This window comes from Hordeum vulgare, chromosome 1H, assembly GCF_904849725.1.
Source record: "Hordeum vulgare subsp. vulgare chromosome 1H, MorexV3_pseudomolecules_assembly, whole genome shotgun sequence".
Lineage (NCBI taxonomy): Eukaryota > Viridiplantae > Streptophyta > Magnoliopsida > Poales > Poaceae > Hordeum > Hordeum vulgare.
In genome coordinates this window covers 506,806,316-506,829,769 of record NC_058518.1, presented here as the reverse complement: position 1 = coordinate 506,829,769, position 23,454 = coordinate 506,806,316, and the positions used below count along the sequence as shown (strand labels likewise).

Below are 23,454 nucleotides of genomic sequence, written 5' to 3'. Positions count from 1 at the left end.
GCCAAGTAAACCTCACGCCAGCAGCACTCGCCATCATCTTCTCAACTCTCAAGGCCCAAGTAGCTAGGTTTGCATCCAAGCTGGTCTAAAAATAATAACAAGTGGTTAATTACAGCTTGACAGTTGCAGCTTAACCACCATGAATGGGGAGGAAAAACCAACAAGACACGGCGCAGTGCAGTTTTTGACGCGCACCCACCTACAGTTTCCTCCGCTCCTTCCGTTGCATGCACCCACCGACCCGGTCACCGCCAACGCCGACGACGCGTCTTCCTCCCTGCCGCCAGTGCCCGGTAATCTCTCCTCTCCTCTCCTCCATAAATATATACCAAAGTCGTCGTCTCCACTCTCCACCCCGGCCCGGTCATCATCCCAAACCCATTCTCCATCCCCCACCTCCACCTCCTCCGATCCCATCCCATCGGCCTTCCACGATGACGAAGGCGTCGCCGGCGCTGCGGGGCAGCCAGCTGAAGCAGCTGCGGTCCCTCTTCGACCGCTTCGACATGGACGGCGACGGCAGCCTGACCCAGCTGGAGCTGGCCGCGCTGCTCCGGTCCCTGGGCCTGCGCCCCACGGGCGACGAGTCGCGCGCGCTCCTCCTCGCCATCGACGCCGACGGCAGCGGCACCGTGGAGTTCGACGAGCTGGCGCGCGCCATCGCGCCGGTCCTCACCGCCCACGCGCCGCGGCTCGTCGACCAGGCGCAGCTGCTCGAGGTCTTCCAAGCCTTCGACCGCGACGGCAACGGCTACATCTCCGCCGCCGAGCTCGCGCGCTCCATGGCCAAGCTCGGCCAGCCGCTCACGTTCGACGAGCTGCGGACCATGATGCGGGACGCCGACGCGGATGGTGACGGCGTGATTAGCTTCGGCGAGTTCGCCGCCGTCATGGCCAGGTCCGCGCTCGACTTCCTCGGCGTCCCCGCCGCCTGAGATGATGGCCGGCCGGGCTCCGACCACTGATCCATTTCCCGTCCTCTTCTATGATTAATTAATTAGGATCGCTGTGGGTGGTAGTATGATTTTTCTTCTTTGGTAGTAGTAGAATTAGTCGTGGTAGGATGCTTCAAGGACCAAATCGGATGAACTGTAACCAACTCATACGGGATTGCAACGTTGACCTGAAATGTGTATAAATTTTGGTAATTTGGTCGATCAAATGCGTCCGTCCGCATGGATCCGTCCGCCCGGGGTCCATATTTGCAAATGGCCATGGGCATCGACTCATTCCATCGGCCGAATCATGATTATGTTTTTTTCGAATTGATTTCATCATGTTCGGTATAATTTATCTTTCAATTGTTTGGAAGTATCCATCAAAAAGAGAATTTGTTTCGAAGCACCGCGCGCCGACCCACCGGAGGGGAATCGTCGTGCCGGCGGAGCTGTAGACCTGTAGTCGCCATACAGACAGTCGGAGAGGGTTGGTGCTACCGCAAAGCCAGTTCTCAAACTCAAAAGAAAAACATTTTGGACGCGGGTCTCGCTTAGAGCATGACTCCGTTAAAAGGGCTTAACTCGTAAAATAATAGTTAAAATACAGGTCGGACGGAAAATGTTGTCACATCAGACCCGTAACCGTGGTCGACCCGTAAAAAAATTTGCGGGGCGCGGCAAAATGTCCACCCGACCCATGAAAACACAGGTTCTCCCCCTCGACCCGTCGGTGCCCTGTATATATCTAGAAGCGGTTGGTTGATGGGACATTTCACCCGCGCTTTTTCTTGAAAAGTATGTCTTAGAGGCAATAATAAAATATTTATTATTATATTTTTTATTCAAGATAATCGTTTATTATCCATACTAGAATTGTATTGAATGGAAACTCAGATACAAGTATGGATACATAGACAACACACTGTCCCTAGTAAACTTCTAGTTGACTAGCTCGTTGATCAAAGACGGTTAAGGTTTCCTAGCCATAGACACAAGGTTGTCACTTGATAACGAGATCACATCATTAGAAGAATGATGTGATGGACAAGACCCAAACTATGGACGTAGCATATGATCGTGTCGTTTTATTGATACTGTTTTTCTGCATGTCAAGTATATGTTCCTATAACCATGAGATCATGTAACTCACTGACACCGGAAGAATACCTTATGTGTATCAAACGCCGCAACGTAACTGGGTGGGTGCTCTACAGGCATCTCCGAAGGTGTCCGTTGAGTTAGCATGGATCAAGACTGTGATTTCTCACTCCGTATGACTGAGATGTATCTCGGGGCCGACTCGGTAATACAATATCACAACAAACCTTGCAAGCAATGTGAGTAAAGAGTTAGCCACGGGATTTTATATTACGGAACGAGTAAAGAGGCTTGCCGGTAACGAGATTCAAATAGGTATAGAGATACCGACGATCTAATCTCGGGCAAGTTACATACCGAAGGACAAAGGAAAATGTTATACGGGATTAACTGAATCCTTGACATAGAGGTTCAACCGATTAAGATCTTTATAGAATATGTAGGATCCAATATAGACATCCAAGTCTCTCTGTTGGATATTGATCGGGGAGTGTCTTGGTCATGTCTATATAGTTCTCAAACCCGCATGGTCTGCACACTTAAGGTTCGGTGACGTTTCGATATTGTTGAATTATGTATGTTGGTAACCGAATGTTGTTAGGAGTCCCGGATGAGATCGGAGTTCCGGAATGGTCCGGAGACGAAGACTGATATATAGGAAAGGTGCATTTGGCTTCTAGAAAATTTCGAGCATTACCGGTAAAGTACCGGGAGTGACGAATGGGTTCTGGGATTCCACCGGGAGGGGCCACCCACCTGGAGGGAACCAAACAGTCCCAAGAGTGGCGCACCAGCCCCTGGTGGGCTGGACGGCCAACCTAAGTGGGCCTATTTCGGCCGAAGTACAACAGAGAGAGGTGGGGCAAACCTACTAGGAGGAGGACTCCTCCTCCGCCAAACCGAATTGGAGGAGGACTCCTCCCTCCTCTTGGTGCGTCGGCCGAACCCCTATGGTTTTCTCTAGGGCGCCACCCTCCCTCCCTCCTATATATAGTGGAGGCAGAGAGGCTAGCCGCACCTCAAGCCACAATGCAGCCCCTCTCCCTCCACCACTTCATGACACCTCGTAGGTTATTCCGATAGTGCACGGCGAGGCGTGTTGGAGTAGCTCCACCATCATCACAGTCACGCTATCGTGCTGCCGGAGAATTCATCTACCTCTTCGTCTCTCTTGCTTGATCAAGAAGGCGGAGATCGTCATCGAGCTGCACGTTTGTTGAATGCGGAGGTGTTGTCCGTTCGGCACTAGATCGTGATTGGATTGCGGGACGGCTTGCGATTTGGATCGCGAAGACGTTCGACTAAATCAACCGTGTTTCTTAACGCTTACCGCTTAGCGATCTACAAGGGTATGTGGATCCGATCTCTCCTCTCATAGATGGTCATCACCATGGATAGATCTTATATGTGCGTAGGAAAAATTTTGTTTCTCATGCAACATTCCCCAACACTTTCCCCCACCCACCACCGCCGGGCGCCGCCTTCAATTTCGGCCACACCAGCCATCGGGATCACGCCGGTGAGCCGCCGCAGGCCCCTAGATCGACCTCCCCCATGCCCTCGTGCCTCGGCTCACCGGAAAGCTACAGAAGCATCCCCTTCAATTGAGGAAACTTCATGTCCGATATACACATTGGGAGATGAAGATGAGGTATGGATATTAATATGGTGTATTACTTACCTTCCCAGTTTCGTGCTATAGGTGAAGAAGGGGAGGTGGCCCAACTAGATTTTGGACATAAGAACGCTATTTTTGAGAAGCCAAAAGAACCGGTGAAACACTTGAAGCTATTGTACCTCAAGGGTCATATTAACGGATCACCGGTTGCTAGGATGCTCGTTGATGGTGGTGTTGTGGTCAATATTATGCCCTATTCTGTCTTCAAGAAGTTGGAGTTACATGATGATGCATTGATGAAGACCAATATGGTACTTAACGGATTTGAGGGTAAAGAAAAGACAGAGGTCAGAGGTGTGATGTGCATGGAACTCACTATGGATAACACAACATTGGCCACCACATTCTTCATCGCCGAGTTGCAAGGTGACTATAATGTTATACTTGCTCGTGATTGGGTTCATGCTAACCAGTGCATGCCATCTACCATGCATCAATTCTTAATACAATGGGTCGATGATGAAGTAGAAGTCATTCACGCAGATAATTCAGCTTGTGTTGCGTTGGCCGATGCATCAGTGGATTGAAATCATCCCGATTTTACTTGCTTAACAGGGCGTGATCTCTCGGAGTTTGATTTCCTTAGTGCTCCAAGAAACGGATTCATTCTCGTCTTTTTAAAACCGGCTGGTGGTAATCGGTTCCAAGGTATGATTTAAAATAAGAATACAGTGCCCGATATAGTATTATCGCCCTAAGAGTAAAACACGTCCGATATAAACTTATCACCCTAAGCATATGCAAAATGGCCGATGGAGTGTTGACATCGTCATTAGAACAAACTCTACACAAGTTATTTTTCGGCAGGCAAGCTTCGTCGAAAAACACAGGGCATGTGTTGACACCAGATTTTGAGATGGAAGAAAACGTAATTAAGATGGATTCAAATAAAGAAGTGCTCTACATGAAAAAGTTCCTTGGTTTTGACATGAACATTTTCTAAGTTTGGGCCATCGTCATCCAAGCTCACCTGGAAGGGCAAACCTATGCTCAAAGTACTAAGATTTTATATGCAGAACACTATTAGGCCGATTACGCCTCCAACATGAATAAGTTATGTATCGTCGAGGCGGTCGATTTTTATGTAAAGATCATCACAATCAAAGATCGTATGCAGCATATGAACCCAAAATAAGGCCAGCAACACAAGGTGCACGGTCATTTTGGACCCACCGAGTATATTTGACTCGGTGACACCGAGTTGACTCGGTAATTCCGACAAAATCACTTGGAAATTCCGAGTGAGATGCAGAAGATTACAGAAAGTTGGCCATGTTAAATCAATGAGACCAAGAAAAATCACTTGGTGCCTTCGAGTTGATCTGGAAAATTGACAAAGTTTCCTGTCTGAGTTTGGTTAGGGTTTTTGACGTTTTGGACGGAAGTTTTAGTCCTTGTCTTGTACGAGAAGTCCAGTCGCTTCATATATATGTTAGAAGTGTCGGTCTATCAAACAACACATAATCAAACAAATCAGTCTACTACTTTTTACCCTAGCTTGTACATCACTCTCTTGTTCTTTCTCTCTCCTTCTCGTTCGTTCTTCGTGTTGAAGGGCAGCGATCCTCAATGCTCTAGGGGTGGGCGAATCGACCTAGGGCAACCCATAGCCGACGTGCGTCCAGACGGGTCCCTCCCGGGCGCCTTGGGTTTCAGGTCTTCAAAAGCGCTCGCCTATTGTCTTGAGTATCGCGATGTCGGTCGGGTCTCCTTCGACGAGAGTTGTGGTGCATCACCCGCGGCGTCGAGGTTACACGTGACGTGGTCGTGTGTCAACACTTGCTTAGAGCAAGATGAGTCGTACGCTCGACTGAAGGGGTTCCCTCTCTTTGTAGCTACTCGCACCCCATTGTCGGAAAATACACTTTGATTCCTGGTTGTATATGTATTTCTTTGGAAATTTTTAATAAATAAATAAAAAGCCAAATAGTTTAAAATTATTTTTGGATTAAAGTTGACTTTGTTTGCAATAGTATAAAAAATTTCAGAAAAAACTAACATTGACTTCTGTGCAATAAAGACAAAGTTTATTTGCTATATTTTTTTTGCATATAAAGTATATATAGACCGAGAAACGAAACGTCCCCATTGTTGCCTTTTTTTCATTGTTGGATTCAACTACACAGCGGCACCATATATTTGTCTTCCGATGCGGCGGCTTCCTCTCATCTATTTCTTTTATGCATGAAGAAATAAACAAGTATGACATCAACAAATATTTTTTTAATTTGCATTTTCAAAAAGATTTATCTCTTAAACCATTATCTCAATTGATGATCCGTGTTCACAGTTGGCTTTCTTGCGATGAGATCTTCAAAACTAGATCCCATATTAACATGTTTTGGTAACTTTTTTTTTCGTCAGTACTTGTCAGATTACTGTTACTTACTTGTCACATTACTATTCACTTAGTTGTCAAATTAAATCATCTTGGTTGTTAGCTTGATAGAAAATAATATAAACCACTAAAAAACTTGAAGCATGGTACTTGTGCATTTTCTATCTTTTTGTATCAATTTAATGCCCACTATGTAGCTTTACATAGCATTGCAATGCTTTAAAAATATATAAATGTTTTTGTAACTATGTATAACTTTTATGATTACTGTACATGTATAATATGACAATTATGATGATGTAACTGTGGCAACCGGTAACGCACGAAAAAAATTCATCAAAACATGTTAATATAGGATCTTGTTTTGAAGACCTCACCGAAACGAACATAGGGGTGGAAACAGATCTCTAATCGAATCATTGGTTTGTGAGATAAATCATTTTTAAAATTTATAAAATAATATATTGTGATGATACCAGCACGAGGTAAAAGATTTTGGCAAGCATGCATGTATATTCTATATTTTATCGATCTAGCTAAAACTCAGTCGACTGAGTTTTTATGAAGTCTCAGTCGACCAAACTGGCCATTAGATTTCTTGACTGTTTAAGACCTATGTTAGCGTTTTGTGTGAGCAGGCTGCGTAGGATCTATGCTTTGGGATGGGCTCTCTTTTGTCTTTGTTTTTTCTGTCAGGCTGAGGTTTGCATGGGGCTGACCATGGATTGGGGCCTTTTTCGTTGTTAGTTGGCCCTTTCTTTCTTTGTTGGGCTGTCTTTTTTATTTTATTTTGTCTTATATTTTTATTTACTATTTTTCTACATGTTGTTTTTCCTTGTTATATCTTTCTACATACATTATTTTAGTTATTTTCTTTTTTTCTTTTTTCTTTTTCATTTAAAAATGTTTTTCTTTTTCTATCTATTTTATTTTGTTGTTCTTAATACACATTCTGTTGCACTATCTTGTTGTGTATGTATCTTGACATGTGTGAATACTCATAACACAAACTGCAATTGCATGTGTCATAACATGTCGACAACTTCTAGGGGTACAACACGACTGCAACCGAAGAGGAGAATTTTTGGTCAATTGTATGTCCATTCCTTGAGTTGCAACTGTACTTTCGCACCCCGCCCGCAAATGCAAGTGGTACAACACAATTACAAGTGGAGGGAAGGGATGTCAGTCAGTTGCATGTCTATCACTAGAGTTGCAATTGCACATGTGCGCCCCGCCTGCAACTGCAAGGGGTACAATCCGACTGCAATTGGAAGGGAGGGATGTCGACCAGTTACATGTCAATCATTAGAGTTACAACTGCATGTGTCGCAACCCGCCTGCAACTGCAAGGGGTACAATGCGACTGCAACTGGAGGGGATGGATGTCAGCTAGTTGCATGTTCATCACTAGAGTTACAACTACGTGTGTCGCAACCCGCCCGCAACTGCAAGGGTTACAATGTGTCTGCAACTAGAGGGAAGGGATGTCGGCCAGTTGCATGTTCATCACTAGAGTTACAATTGTATGTGTCGCAACCCTCCTGCAACTGCAAGGGGTACAACGCGGTTGCAACTGGAGGGGGAGGAATGTCGACCGGTTGCATGTACATGACTAGAATTGCAACTGCACGTGTATCAACCGGCCTGTAACTGCAAGCGGTACAAGGGGACTGCAACTGGAGGGGGAGGGATGTCCGCTAGTTGCATGTCCATCATTAGAATTATAACTGCACGTGTCGTAACCCGCATGCAACTTCAATTTGTGCAGATCGATTTTTTATTTTTATTTTTCATTTTATATTAACAATACAAAATAATTTAAAAAATGTAAGAAAAAATAATACATATAAAATGGTAGCAAAATGGATTGAAATAGAAGGTGTAGTAATGCTCCACCGAAGGGAACAATGAAAGAAAAAACAGGCTGATTCCTAGCCCATGAGCAACTACATGATGACTTATAGCAAGAAAAGAGAAAAGCAACAATAATTCCTAGCTCGATACAAGCCGACGGAAGGAAAACATACAGTGCCACGATGATTTTGCTAGAAAAAAGGCCCACATGCATGACGTCGGCCTGACTGAGACTTTACCAAGTCTTAGTCGACTGATGCGTAGCCAGACCCATATTTTATATAAAATAAAAGTTCACTAAACGTTGGATAGTAACTACATGAAGAAAAAAAATGCATGCATGCATGTAGCCCTGGGCACAAGCCGCCGCATGGAAATGGCCTAGTGCTGCGTGGCTCATTAGAATTTTCCTTCATTGTTTTATTCACCCGCACATTTGATGTGTTTGCCCTCTCGTTTCTTCTTCTTCTTTTTCTTTCGTTTTCTCTGTTCTTCATCGGGCTTCTTCAGTTTTTTTTCCATCATTTCTTTCTTAGTCGTTTTTCTTTGTTTCTCCTTTTGTTTTTCTTGGTTTTTTCTTTCTCTTTTCGTAACATCTTATACACACGTTTGACTTTTTTTCAATTACACGAAACAATTTTTCTGTACACACTGATTTTTTTCAAACAAATGACAACATTTTTTGTCAAACATATATTTTTCATGTCAATGTTTTCATACATATTCCCCAAAATAACTATACCTTGGTAACAATATTTTAAACACACATTTTATATTTTTCAATCACCTGATTAAACTTTTTAATAAATAATTTGTTTATATGTCATAAATATGTTAAAATTTTGTGTGAGAAGTACTCCCTTCGTTCTAAAATAACTGATTTAATTTTATATTAACTTTAGTATAAAGTCTTTATATTAAATTTAGTATAAAGTTGAGTCACTTATTTTGGAATAAAAAAAGTTGCTTTTACAATAGATATATTTTAAATATTTGGAAATATAAGTAAAACTAAAAACTGCAAGCAAAAAAATATATGTGAATACACTAAAAAATAAGTGCCGGAGACCTGGGCCAGTCCATTCTTGTTACATGCGCGAATAGCAAGTATGACATTCCTCTGCGCTGAACCATGTGTATATAGGGCCGTCTGAAGGCCGATAGCTTCAGCCGAATCGCTTGCTCAGATAGCTCCCCCACTCCACTGGACGTAATTTGTCTAAAAAAGACTCCACTGGACGTAATTGTTTGTCCCTTTTTTCTGCTTCTTTCCATCTATTTGTTTTTTAAGTCCGTTTTCTCTTCTTCTTTTTTTTACCAATTTCTTTGTTTTTTCTTGATTCTGACTGGTTTCATTTTTCTTTTTCTTTTCTTTGGTTCCTTCTCGGTTTTCATTGTGATTGTTTGCTTTCTTTCTTGGAAAATTCTATATAGAAGCGCTGCACGGTGGACATCTCGTGCGACGACTTGGTTGTTCACTTTTGGCATGCATGCATACATGATGTCATCAGATTCGTTTTATATGATCGAAATTAAAAAACTTTTATCTCTTAAACCGTTAAATCGATCGATGATCCGTTTTCGTCGTTGACTTTGTTTCGACGAAATCTTCAAAACTAGATCCCATGTTGACATGTTTCGAGAACTTTTTTTCCTCGTACTTACCACATTTGTTGCACTTACTTGTCATATTAATAAGTATTGACTTGTCTGATATAAAATAACTTAATCACCAAATTTTTGAAAGACATCCCGACATAATTAAAATGGCAAGTACAAATAACTTTTTCAGGCGATTACACGTAAAATATGACAACTCAACATATTTAAAATCGGTGACCACAAAAAAACAATTGTCATCGTTTGTAAATATGACAACTCGGCATAGTTAAACTAGCATCTTGACAACTAAGTTTTTATAAAATTGGCAACTATGCATTTTTAAACTATTAGTAGTAGTACTAGTACTAACCAGATGCATTTAGCTAGTGAATAAGGTCTGCCAACACATGTCTTGTGTGTAACACTTTTTCTACGTATTTTATGTGTGACGCTTTGTATGCAATGAATATTTTTGTGATGTCATCTGCATATTTTTCTAGCCCATACTGCTATATGTTGAAATATGGATACCTACGGCACATGGTTCACATCGAGAAAAAAAATGGCAGTTAAGTTATTTTTTTCGGGCAAGTAAGTGGCTAATAATACGACAAGTAAGTCTAGGAATGTGGCAATTATGGATGAAGAAAAAAAGTTCTCGAAACATGTCGACATGGTGCTAGTTTTGAAGATCTCGTCGCGATAAAGTCAACGATGAAAACGGATCATCAATTAAATTAACAGTTTTAAAGATAAAACTTTTTAAATTTCAAGGCAATAGAAAGAATCTTAGTGACGTCACTGCATGCATGCATGCATGGTAGGGAGAAGAAATTAACCGCTGCATGGGAAGCCTCACATGCGACGCCGCTGTATAGTTAAGTCCTTCTTTCTTTCTTTCTTTGTTTTTTTTTGTTTCTTTGCCCGTTTTCTTTGTTACCTTTTCGAAATTCATTGTTTTCATTCTTTTGCACTCCTTTTACTTGGTTTTGTTTTTATCTTTTCTGGTTTTTTATTCTTTATTTTCCAGTGTTTTTCTGTCGATTTTCATTTGTTTCTTTTTTGTTTAACACATGATATCTTCTTTCATTTTACATTCATCATTTTTCGTATGAATCACGAACATTCTTTATACATCATTTATATTTTATAAATTATTTCTTTGTCTATTCTTTATTATATGTCTTCCGATGACTCCTTTTGCATACACCTTTTAAATTTTTTGTATACATAACAAAGTTTTATACATGTTTAACATGTTAAATATACATCATTAATTTTTTATAAGTGTATATTTTAATGTGTAACATTAAAGTACATGTTTATTATGTATACATGTTTAAAAATTAGTGAAAAATGAACGAGTGAACATCCCTACGAACGGACGAACAAACTATCGGAATTACCATATCTCTTTAGGTGATCGGACGTTTTGTCTCAATAGAAGAGATAGATAGTGGCACCTCGTATAAGTGAGACATATATAGGGGTGCCCCGTGTATTGCGGGTGCATCTGGTAGGGAGAAACCTATAAGACTCTCGCTTACAAGTGCCCAATATGGACTGAGGCCGAATATCATAGTAATTTAGTCGGCATTGATCATTCATTTATATATAGAATGACATATTTCCTATTTCTTTTTATCATTTTGGTACATCTTCATTGTATTATATTTACATATATTTCTAAACATTTTTCAAATATTCATTTTTATAAATAATTAAAATTATTTATTTTAAAGAAACATTCATTGCGTATTCACTTTGTATTTCAAAACTAGTAATGACTGGTTAATTTGTGTTACCTTGTATTAAAAATTTACATCATGTAGTGAAAATTATTCGTCAAGTATTCTAGAAATGTCCATTGTGTATTCAAAAATGTTTATCGTCTACACTAAAACAATTGATCATTTATTATACAATCTTGTAATGTATTACAAAAGTTTACTGCATATTAATGAATATTCAATTTGTGTTTAAAACAAATACATTGACTATTTTTAAAATCAAGTATATCTAAAATCAACTCATATATAAAAATGTTTATATTTACCACAAAATCCCATGATTTCCAGAAATTAGATAAACAAAAAAAATAATAAAAATAATAAGGAAATATGAAGAAAAAAATATAGAAAAAAGAAGAAGATAGATTGTACGAAAGAAAAAACGACATAGTAGCACTAAGGCTGAGCGAGTGTGTAATTTCACGGAAAAATTACTTATTACGACAGCTCAAGCGGGAGCACGTGTAGGTGTGAGCTTCATTACTAGTACAATAAGTGGGATATATCACTTGTGTCATTTTGTCGCTTTAAGTTGTGGTTTCCATTTTATCATTGTTTAGTTTGTTGTGTGCAGATTGTGCCTGACGAGTCGCAAGCCAATGCAGGTGCGTGGGCCAATATTGCCCCTCGAAAGTAATAAGATATATTTGATGTTTCCCTAAAAATATATTTTATCCGATGTTTGTATATAGATTGTGTTAAGATTTACATCGATTCTTTGTACCAAGATGTACCCAAACAACCGTCTTCTCCACATCGGCAACACCATCTTCATCACTCTTCCGCTCCCACTGACCACTTCATGCATGTTCTGCCATCCACCTTCGGTTTGTTTCCTTCAACGTTATTGAACTTGATGGCTCTTGAATGGTAAACTACTTCAATGACATAGGCATTTCCATTTGGAGAGACGTTTGTCTGCAAAATGTCTGAAACAAGACTTGTACAAAAAACCTTTATCACCAATTAAATTCCCATTTCCGAATTCTTTTATGATGCCATCTTTTTTACTTTTTAAATAATTTGGCATTTTCATAAGCTTTGGCTCTCCTTTCATCTAGAGAACTCATGTTAAATAACCTCTGCTTACTAGCAAGTTTGAAATCATAATTTACTTCTCTAATTATCCAATAAGCTTTATTTTCTAACTCAATAGGTAAATGACAAGAATGAGACATTGTGACATACCAAGACACTCATGACTGGACAAACATTGAGATGGTGCTGAAGAAGTGTTTTACTTAAGCAAACATAGTAGCGTAAAGCGCTATTGTAACTCTTTTTCATTAATATAATGGAAACATATACATATCGATGTACATTAAATGGCTAACCTATGATACATTCTCAAGTAATCTAGCTATGACTTCATTCCTTCCTTGAGGCTTGGTTTGCCCTCTTCATGATTAGATGCTCCAACATTCAGCAATCAGTCATTCTTTGAATGGTTGAATGTTTGATGTTTATTTTGCTTCCTCCACCATGTCTATTATGTTCGCCTATGTATTCCTTTCAGTGCCAACTGCGATCCAAAAGTATTGGCTAAAATCACATGAAAACAAAAAGGTGGATCAAGTGTTCATTGGACTCAGCATCACATATGACACATCTGCTTGTTCCACATAGAGATTATTTCTGGTTAATAGGTCCCGGGTGTTCAATCTGTCGAGTAATAGCAGCCAAAAAATATTTTGTGTTTAATCGATTGAGTAATAGAAGGCAATCTGTTGAAGAAGTGTTGATGAGTAAAGTTCAAGTTGATGCATGTATCCATCAAGTTTCACTTGTTAGTTAGATGAGAACTAATTATGGAGATTCTATGAAAGTGGTGGAAAGTCTTAAAAAATGTCAAAGGCATGGAAAGTTCATGGTCATATATTTTATGGTGTTCAATGCACATTTCAAAGCATGGATCACAAAGCAGAAAGAGACGGAGTGTTATAGCTAACTCGTGTCGTCGCTGAAGTGCCATCAAAATTGTTCTGTAGTCCGCTGCCGCCACTACCAATTCTACTTAGCGGCTCGTTCCTGCAAGGACGACACAAAATTTGACGAACAAAGTTTCTAAATTATAAACTTGGTATAATCTATCGCGTAAAAAAGTTATTTATTAGCAAACCTGGTAAGATTAAATTCACCAATATAACATATATAATAATAATAATAATAATAGATTTTTTTAATTCTCTAAACTGTATAAATTGGTCAAAAATAAGTTTCATGATATAATTAGTGAGCCAAAATTGTTCTCTTGCATGTTGATAATTTGAGGAAAAAATTCATCATAATCATTTTACACTACTTAGAATTTTTTATTACGTATACTTAAACATAAACTAGAAACTTTTTCTAGAATATTCGAAGACCATACATTTTACTGATATCTGCCAAGATATTTAAATATACATAGAAACGTATAAAATACGTATGTATGATAGGTCGATTCACTCAAGAGTTTAACATTTCTTATATTTATCGGCGTTAGGTTTGAATGCCTCTTTTAGGCACAGTGTATTGGAAATAAAGGAACAAACATAACATCCACTACCAACAAAGTTCAAGCACACATAGGTCACATTTTAAATGATTAAAATTACAAGTTTTACATAAAAAAATTGTTGATGTTTATGATAACTGTCACAAGTAAATTACGATTTGATAAAATAATTAAAATAAGTATAAAATTTTAATATAAATATGTTTCTATTTCCACATTTATTAAAAAATCTTGTCTTCCCCTATCCAACTAATCTATTATATAGGAAAAGAAAGTACGGGTCTAAAATATAGAAATAGGCTAAAAAATTGCACTTCAATCAGAAAAAACCAGCCCTTAATCTCGTTAATTTTGAATATTATAAATTTATGACCGTTTGATATGCTGAAGATGGTTTGACTCAGATAACTTCCCGCATAACGTGACACATGTAAAAAACAGACAAAATATTGATACCTATTAAGGGAAACACGTATATCCGTTTAAAAAGGCAAACATGTATGTGTTTAAATAGGATTTTGTTTTTTGAAACCTGATTGGAGAGGAAGACAGTTTAGTTTGGACATATGTTTATGTGCGCATACAAATCAGCATAGAAGTAGTAACTCATAGCAATGGGGTACTCTTCTTAATATAAGAGATAATAACAAGACCCACACATCGTGCACATATCACTAGTGGAAAACGTGCCTTTGGCCGGGACCCTTTAGTCCCGGCCTGCCTCTGGGCCGGGACTAAAGGCCCGGCCACGTCGCCTCAATTCTCAATGCCTCCCTCGAGGCTTTAGTCCCGGCCCGTAAGGAGCCTTTAGTCCCGGTTTGTGTCCCAAACCGGGACTAAAGGGCTACGCGGTGGGCAGTGGTGGTGGCAACCGTTCGTATCCCCCTTTAGTCCCGGTTGGTGGCTCAACCCGGGACTAAAGGCCTAACACGTGGCCTGCCGTAGTGGTGGCAACCGTTGGTATACCTCTTTAGTCCCGGTTGGTGGCTCAACCCGGGACTAAAGGCCCAAACGGTTTGCATCCCGCTTCACAAAACCACAACCGAAGCAGAGTATGTGTCGCGTCGCCCTTCTTTCTCTGTTCTTCTTCCTCTCTCGCTCTCGCTCTGTTCTTCTCCTCTCTTCTTCCCTTCTCTTCTTCCACCATGCCAACTCGCTTTGGAGAGGTGCTCGCACAAGGCAAGACCAAGCTCGATGTCGTGTACACGAACGAGAGCAGGGAGATGCCGCATTTTCTTGAACAGTTGAAGGAACGATGGCTTGACGCCGCAGTGGATCATGAGAAGTTCTTGGGGCTTGATCTGGAGTACACGGCCGATCAACGCGGTGTTGCCGTCATCCAACTATGTTTCGCACACCATGTCTTGATCTTCCAATGGGCGAGGTAAGTTTTGAGGCTTTCTTTGATCCAAGGTAATGACATTGTAAGTTTATTTGTTTCAATCATAGTTGGTTCCCTTCAAATAGTTGCAGTGAAACAATTTTGATTAGTTGAAGGGGAACACAATCTGATTGGAATAGTGTTCCATAATCTGAAAAATCGTATTAGAATCAACTAGTGTTTAATATGTTCCATTGGAATCATAGTTGGTTCGCTTCAAATAGTTGTAGTGAAACAATTTTGATTAGTTGAAGGGAACACAATCTGATTGGAATAGTGTTCCACAATCTGAAAAATCTGATTGGTTCAATATGTTCCATTGAAATCATAGTTGTAGTGATACAATTTTATGCGGTGTTCTTTGATCCAAGGTTATGAAAATTGCATATAGCTAGTGATCTCTCTAGGTTCCATTGGATAGCAATATGATATGTCATAGTCATGAAAATTGCATATAGCTAGTGATCTCTCTAGGTTCCATTGGATAGCTATAGTGATCTCCCTAGGTTCCATTGCATATGTTCTATTTGAATCCTAAAGATAATTTTCTCTTTAGTTATAGTGAAACATGTTTCCTTATTGCAGCAGTATGTAACATTTGTTCCATTTTAATTTGTTTCTGTTGTAGTAGTGACAAGCATTGTCCAGAACTCATGGACTTTCTTCACAACGGCATCACTTTTGCTACCGTTGACATAACGAACGACAAGCTGAAGATGAGGTACAGCTTCGGTATTGAGATACCAACTGGTTGCCTCATTGATCTCCAAACGGTATTCAGGCTTCGACATGTCAGGACTTCGATGGCTCATATGGCAGTTGCCTTGATCGACGAGGAATATGGTAATATGAAGACCAATTTCCCAAAGTCTCAGCACAAACTTTGGGAGAAGGCCCCACTTGATCGTATCAACATTGAGTATGCAGTAAAAGATGCATACGTTTCATACGAGTTGTACCGCAAGATTCGAGTCGTCAACTATGGCCAGCGTCACCTCGAATAAGGTGGACATTCTGATTCGAGTCGTCAACTATGGCCAGCGTCACCTCGAATATATATATCTATGATAGCTATTATTATGTACTGTTTGGACTAGTATCATGTACTGCTTGGACCAAATTATATATGTCTAGTTTCTCTTTGTGCCATTATAGTTTCCAAATTTGAATGGTTTAGCCCTTTCTAACTTCATTTGCTACTTTTGAATGGTTTAGCCCTTTCTAACTTCATGGTATCATGCATTTCGACCACATATATATACAAAAAGTCTTCAGTTCAAATAAGTTCAAAAAATGAAATCCCTTTTGTAACAGATCTGTTTTTTGATTAAAACAGTTATTTAAAAATGAAAGACCATTAGTCCCATGTGGCATGCAGCGGAACCACGTGGCGTGCAGCGGAACCACGTGGCGTGCCGCGGAACCACTTTTGTTGTGGGGGTCGCTTTTCCTTCTTCTCCTTGTGCTAGATATTTGTTATGCATTAGGGAAAGAAGTAATAGCGACCATCATCGATGGTCAAAAAATCAGGTGAGGGAGTGTCCACCATACATGAGAGAAGAAGAATGCTGACTGTTGTTGTGGGGGTTGCTTCTCCTTCTTCTCTTTGTGCTAGATATTTGTTATGCACTAGGGGAAGGAGTAGCGACCATCATCGACGATCGAAAAATCAGGTGAGGGAGTGTCCACCATACATGAGAGAAGAAGAATGTCGACTGTTGCTGTGGAGGGTCGTTTCTCCTTCTTCTCCTTGTGCTAGATATTGGTTATGCACTAGGGGAAGTAGGAGTAGCGACCATCATCGACGGTTGAAAAATCAGGTGAGCTAGTGTCCACCATATATGAGAGAAGAAGAATGTCCACCATATACCATATGTGAGCTAGTGTCCACCATATATGAAATTGTTGAAATTTTGTGATGTGCCTTTGAATGGTGCATTATGAACACACAAAAAGTATGGAGTTCAAATAAGTTCAAAAAAATGAAATCCCTTTGTAAGAGATGAGTTCTCGTTCGAAACGCTCATACTTCGAGAGAGATTGTCCGTTTTGTACACGAAGTGCATCCAGTTTTTGTCGTAGCCCTCTCAACTTTTTAACACATGCTATGTGGGTGAAATGATGATAGCATGCCAAATCTCAACATTTTCAGAGTTCATTTGTAGTGCTTTTCAATTTCAGGGTCAACTAGCTAAAAAAATAAGTAAATGCACGAAGAATACCAAATGAAGTCAGAAATTGTTGAAATTTTGTGATGTGCCTTTGAATGGTGCATTTTGAACACACAAAAAGTATGGAGTTCAAATAAATTCAAAAAAATGAAATCTCTTCGTAAGAGATGAATTTTCGTTCGAAACGCTGATACTTCGAGAAAGATTGTCCTTTTTGTATTCGAAGTGCATCCAGTTTTTGTCGTAGCCCTCTCAACTTTTTAACACATGCTATGTGGGTGAAATGATGATAGCATGCCAAATTTCAACATTTTCAGAGTTCATTTGTAGTGCTTTTCAATTTCAGGGTCAACTAGCTCAAAAGAAAATAAGTTAATAGTTTGGATAGTCCAAATAATTACTTTTGAAAATAGAAAATAGTTTTTCATTATTTATTCAATTTCAAACACTTTTCATTATCATAGTTTTGTCAAATTCTCAAATATGCAAAAAGAATTTTAATAAACATAGTTTTTAAATGAAAATAACAAAATAGTTAATAGTTTGGATAGTCAAAATAATTACTTTTGAAAATAGAAAATAGTTTTGCATTATTTATTCAATTTCAAACACTTTTCATTATCATAGTTTTGTCAAATTCTCAAATATGCAAAAAGAATTTTAATAAACATAGTTTTTAATTGAAAATAACAAAATATATAATAGTTTGGATAGTCAAAATAATTACTTTTGAAAATAGAAAATAGTTTTGCATTATTTATTCAATTTCAAACACTTTTCATTATCATAGTTTTGTCAAATTCTCAAATATGCAAAAAGAATTTTTAATAAACATAGTTTTTAATTGAAAATAACAAAATAGATCATAGTTTGGATAGTCAAAATTATTAATTATGAAAATAGAAAAAAATTGAAACTATATGAGAATTTATAGAGAAAAATCAATCTAAATTCAAAGTGAACTCACTTTGAATTCAGGTTGAATTTTCTCCATAATTTTGAATATAGTTTCAATTTTCAGTGAGTTTAGGCCCATAAGCCTGCTTTAGAGAGGAGCTCGATGGAGAAGCTGCGACGGGGCTTATAAACAAGTGTTAGCCCCCCTCGCTGGGCGAGGTGGGACTAAACTTATCGTGCAGCCGAGGAGGGGCTTTAGTCCCGGGTGGAGCCACGCCCCGGGACTAAAGACCCCCTTTAGTCCCGGCTGGAGCGCCGCGCTGGGACTAAAGGCCCCTACTTCCCGCCTTCTGGTCTGCCGAAAAAGGGCCTTTAGTCCCGGGTCGTGGCTCCACCCGGGACTAAAGGGGGTCTTTAGTCCCGGATCGAGCCCCGAACCGGGACTAAAGATCCACCTATATAAGCGGGAGTTAGAAAATTTCCAACCCAAATCGCATTTCCTTCTCTCCTTCTTCCTCGTTCTCCTGCCCGACGCGACACATCGACGAACTCGACGACGCCGTCAGGCTGCCCGCAGTCCTGCTCGCTCCGCCGCCTGCCGTCCTCCTCGCCGCGCGCCGTCGACACCTCCGGCCGGTAAGCCCCCCGCCCCCTCCTCCCCAACACTCCGGCCAGTAGAAGAAAAGAAGAAAAAGGAGAAGAAAAGAAGAAAAAGGATAAGAAAGGAAGAAAAAGGAGAAGAAAGGAAGAAAAAGGAGAAGAAAGGAAGAAAAAGGGAAGAAAAGAAGAAAATGATTTTTTTGTCATTTAATTCCTATTGTTATTAGGTTTGTGCTAGATTATTAGGGTTATCAATATTTAGAATTAGGAAAAAGGAAAATAAGAAGAGGAGGAGAAGAAAAGAAGAAAAAGGAGAATAAGAAGAGGAGGAGAGGAGAAGAAGAGGAAAAATAGAAGGAGAGGAGAAGTAGAAGAAGAGAAAAAATTAGAAGAGGAGGAGAGGAGAAGTAGAAGAAGAGAAGAGGAGAAGTAGTAGAAGAAGAGGAGAAGTAGAAGTAGAAGAAGAAGTAGAAGAAGAGGAGAAATAGAAGAAGAGGAAAAATTAGTTTAAGGTTACAAGAAGAAGAAATATTGTATAGTGTATATGCTTAAGTGTTAACAGTGTTTCTTAGATTATTGCTTAATTTTGCTATTGTATATGCTTAAGTGTTAATAGTTTAATTTTGCTATTGTATATGCTTAAGTGTTAATAGTTTATTTTTAGCAAGAAAATTAATAGAACTAGTTTATTTTTTTAGTTCATTTTACGATGCCTATCCCGCATCCTCGTCGTCGACTCGGCGGAGGACACCTGCTTGATCAGAGGGGCCCTGTCCGGGACTGGGCTCCGCCCGGCTGGTATTGGGAGGTGCTACCTTCCGGGGGGGCGTAGGTTGGTGAGGAGCAAGCCCGTCGTTGACCCGATCCTTGTTTGGTGGCGGTCGCGTGGGCCAGTGAGGGTGCCGAGGCTTCCGGACACTGCGGAGGTGGTACGTCACCGTGTCAGTGAGGAGGATGAGCACGTCCGTCGCTACATGGTTGCGTTGGAGGGCAGGTTCGAGCAAAGCTGGCAGGTTCTTCGGGGATCTCACTGGAGCTATGATCCTGTGATGGTTCCTTCTCTTTGGGTGTCCACCGCCCGTGCCGATACCCGTCGGGCGCTACGGTTCTAGATGTATCAGTGATGCTATATGTATGATATTATTCGAGGAGTATTAGTGATAATATTCGACGATGTACGGACAAAAGATATGATGTATTTTCTTATAATTGAATGCATGCTAATTTTAATACTACTTTATTTTACGATTTGGTTTTCCTTATTGAATGCTCAAATTGGAAAAGTACTTCTACTTTGAATACTATGCGGAAATCTAGGAGTCCCGGGTGGAGCCACGACCCGGGACTAAAGTTGTTTTGGAACGGAGTTCCTGATAGAATAATTCTTTTTTGCTACAAAGGTTAAGAGAATCCGTATTTTGCAGAACTATGGATCCACATATCAGGAACCTCGAAGAGGAAGAACTTCTCGAAGATATAATCAAAGACGACCCCGACGCTGAACCAGCTGAATCTCCGTCGTCATATCTAAACCCCTCCGGATATGTAATGGAGGTCGACCGACACGAAGATGAAGCCGATGGGGCAGGAGATAGGTCCAATGACGGAGAAGGTGATAGCTCCACTGATGGAGAAGCCGGTGGAGAAGCCGGTGAAGAAATAATAAAGTCCGACGAGGTATACATATGAAGTTTGACAATCACTTGTAATATGTGAAAAATATTGGAGATAGCTCTATATTGTATACATATACATTCATTTGACGAATGTTTCTCCCTCTTAGGCCTCCACATCAAGCAAAGCTACGAAACGAGGCCCGACTAGAAAGTTGGATGCACGGACACATTACACCTTTGAGGTGATATTGCCTACGGGCGAACCCAAGCTTCCTAAGAATGCTGCTGACACATTCAAGAAGCAATGCAGAGTTCTCGTTAGGGATCACGTCCCGATCAGCGTTCGGGAGTGGAACAAGCGCAAAGGGGCAACCGATAGTGACTATGTCGCCGAAAGGTACAAAGATAATCTTTGGAATGATCTCATGTCACATTTCAACCTGCCAGAATGTGAGAATGAAGACGCCGCAGACAAACTGAGGGCCAAAGTCAAGCAGTGGACTCTAAAGAAGATGGACGAACTGTTCCGTAGCTGGAAGAAGAAGCTATGGAAAAACTATCTGAAGACAAAGAAAGTGCCAGTATTCGAGGGGTATCTAGCCAAGCAGGCGAATCACTGGAAGGCATTTCAAGAGTACAAGGAGTCAGAAGATGCCCAGGCATTATCAGAAAAGAACAAGATAAATGCCGACAAGAAGAAATATCACCACAAGCTGGGGCCAGGGGGCTATGAGACTGCCATCCCAAAGTGGGATAAGAAAGAGCAAGATCTGCTAGATAAAGGCACAATACCGGAACCACTCCGTGATGAGTGGGAATTGAGAGCAAGAAATTGGTTCCTTGCGCATGGTGGTTCGTACGACGAAGAAACAGGGGACCTCATCTGCAGTGACGGTCTTAGGATACCCAAGGAGAATTGGAAAAGGATAGTGAAAGAAATTAAGGAGGGAAAAAGAAAGTTCACTGTAGATATAGAGAAAGATTTGCTCACACTGGTCCTCGGCAATGACGAACATGGAGGACGAACGCGAGACTTCGGTCCTTCTTACCCGTGGTGGCTTGGGTTTGCCAGAGACCAAGACACTTACAGAAGCCGAGAGAGAGCAAAGAAGCGGCAACAGGATGAGGAGAATGACAAGTTCAACCAGTTGCTTGCCAGGATTAATGAGCAACAGAAGCAGATTGATGAGCTTAGAGGAGTAGCGCGCCAGGAAGATCCTGCACTTGATATTACCGGCGCCCCATCTAAGCGGAAAAGCAGCGTGGCTGAATCTGAGGCCCCGCCCGACGATGCACGAAGAATGATAGAGGGCGGTCCCGGCTACCCCGTGGATGGAATCAAGGAGTCAATGTTGGAATTATGCCCTAGAGGCAATAATAAATATAGTTATTATTATAATTCCTGTATCAAGATAATCGTTTATTATCCATGCTATAATTGTATTGAATGAAGACTCATTTGCATGTGTGGATACATAGACAAAACACTATCCCTAGCAAGCCTCTAGTTGGCTAGCCAGTTGATCAAAGATAGTCAGTGTCTTCTGATTATGAACAAGGTGTTGTTGCTTGATAACTGGATCACGTTATTAGGAGAATCATGTGATGGACTAGACCCAAACTAATAGACGTAGCATGTTGATCGTGTCATTTTGTTGCTACTGTTTTCTGCGTGTCAAGTATTTGTTCCTATGACCATAGATCATATAACTCACTGACACCGGAGGAATGCTTTGTGTGTATCAAACGTCGCAACGTAACCGGGTGACTATAAAGATGCTCTACAGGTATCTCCGAAGGTGTTCGTTGAGTTAGTATCTATCGAGACTGGGATTTGTCACTCCGTGTGACGGAGAGGTATCTCGGGGCCCACTCGGTAATACAACATCACACACAAGCCTTGCAAGCAATGTGACTTAGTGTAAGTTGCGGGATCTTGTATTACGGAACGAGTAAAGAGACTTGCCGGTAAACGAGATTGAAATAGGTATGCGGATACCGACGATCGAATCTCGGGCAAGTAACATACTGAAGGACAAAGGGAATGACATACGGGATTATATGAATCCTTGACACTGAGGTTCAAACGATAAGTTCTTCGTAGAATATGTAGGACCCAATATGGGCATCCAGGTCCCGCTATTGGATATTGACCGAGGAGTCTCTCGGGTCATGTCTACATAGTTCTCGAACCCGCAGGGTCTGCACACTTAAGGTTCGACGTTGTTTTATGCGTATTTGAGTTATATGGTTGGTTACCGAATGTTGTTCGGAGTCCCGGATGAGATCACGGACGTCACGAGGGTTTCCGGAATGGTCCGGAAACGAAGATTGATATATAGGATGACCTCATTTGATTACCGGAAGGTTTTCGGAGTTACCGGGAATGTACCGGGAATGACGAATGGGTTCCGGGAGTTCACCGGGGGGGGCAACCCACCCCGGCGAAGCCCATAGGCCTTGAGGGTGGCGCACCAGTCCTTAGTGGGCTGGTGGGACAGCCCAAAAGGGCCCTATGCGCATTGGAAGAAAAAATCAAAGAGAAAGAAAAAAAGAGAGGAGGTGGGAAGGGAAGGAAGGACTCCCACCCACCAAACCAAGTCCAACTCGGTTTGGGGGGGGGAGACCCTCTCCCCTTGGCTCGGCCGACCCCCTTGGGGCTCCTTGAGCCCCAAGGCAAGGTCCCCTCTCTCCCACCTATATATACGGAGGTTTTAGGGCTGATTTGAGACGACTTTTCCACGGCAGCCCGACCACATACCTCCACGGTTTTTCCTCTAGATTGCGTTTCTGCGGAGCTCGGGCGGAACCCTGCTGAGACAAGATCATCACCAACCTCCGGAGCGCCATCACGCTGCCGGAGAACTCTTCTACCTCTCCGTCTCTCTTGCTGGATCAAGAAGGCCGAGATCATCGTCGAGCTGTACGTGTGCTGAATGCGGAGGTGCCGTCCGTTCGGTACTAGATCGTGGGACTGATCGCGGGATTGTT

At 41.0% G+C, this 23,454-nt stretch overlaps 1 protein-coding gene across 1 annotated transcript; it reads left to right on the top strand.

Moving 5' to 3' along the window:
- Positions 1 to 238: 238 nt before the first annotated feature.
- LOC123420517 (probable calcium-binding protein CML14) lies at positions 239 to 1,157 on the top strand. Its single transcript, XM_045107382.1, has one exon. It carries the CDS (start codon positions 435 to 437, stop codon positions 933 to 935), a length of 501 nt encoding a protein of 166 aa, XP_044963317.1. The 5' UTR covers positions 239 to 434; the 3' UTR covers positions 936 to 1,157.
- Positions 1,158 to 23,454: the final 22,297 nt, after the last annotated feature.

What these genes read in the sequence shown, in the direction of transcription:
- LOC123420517 (XM_045107382.1), top strand. Translation starts at nt 435, where the DNA reads ATGACGAAGGCGTCGCCGGCGCTGCGGGGCAGCCAGCTGAAGCAGCTG.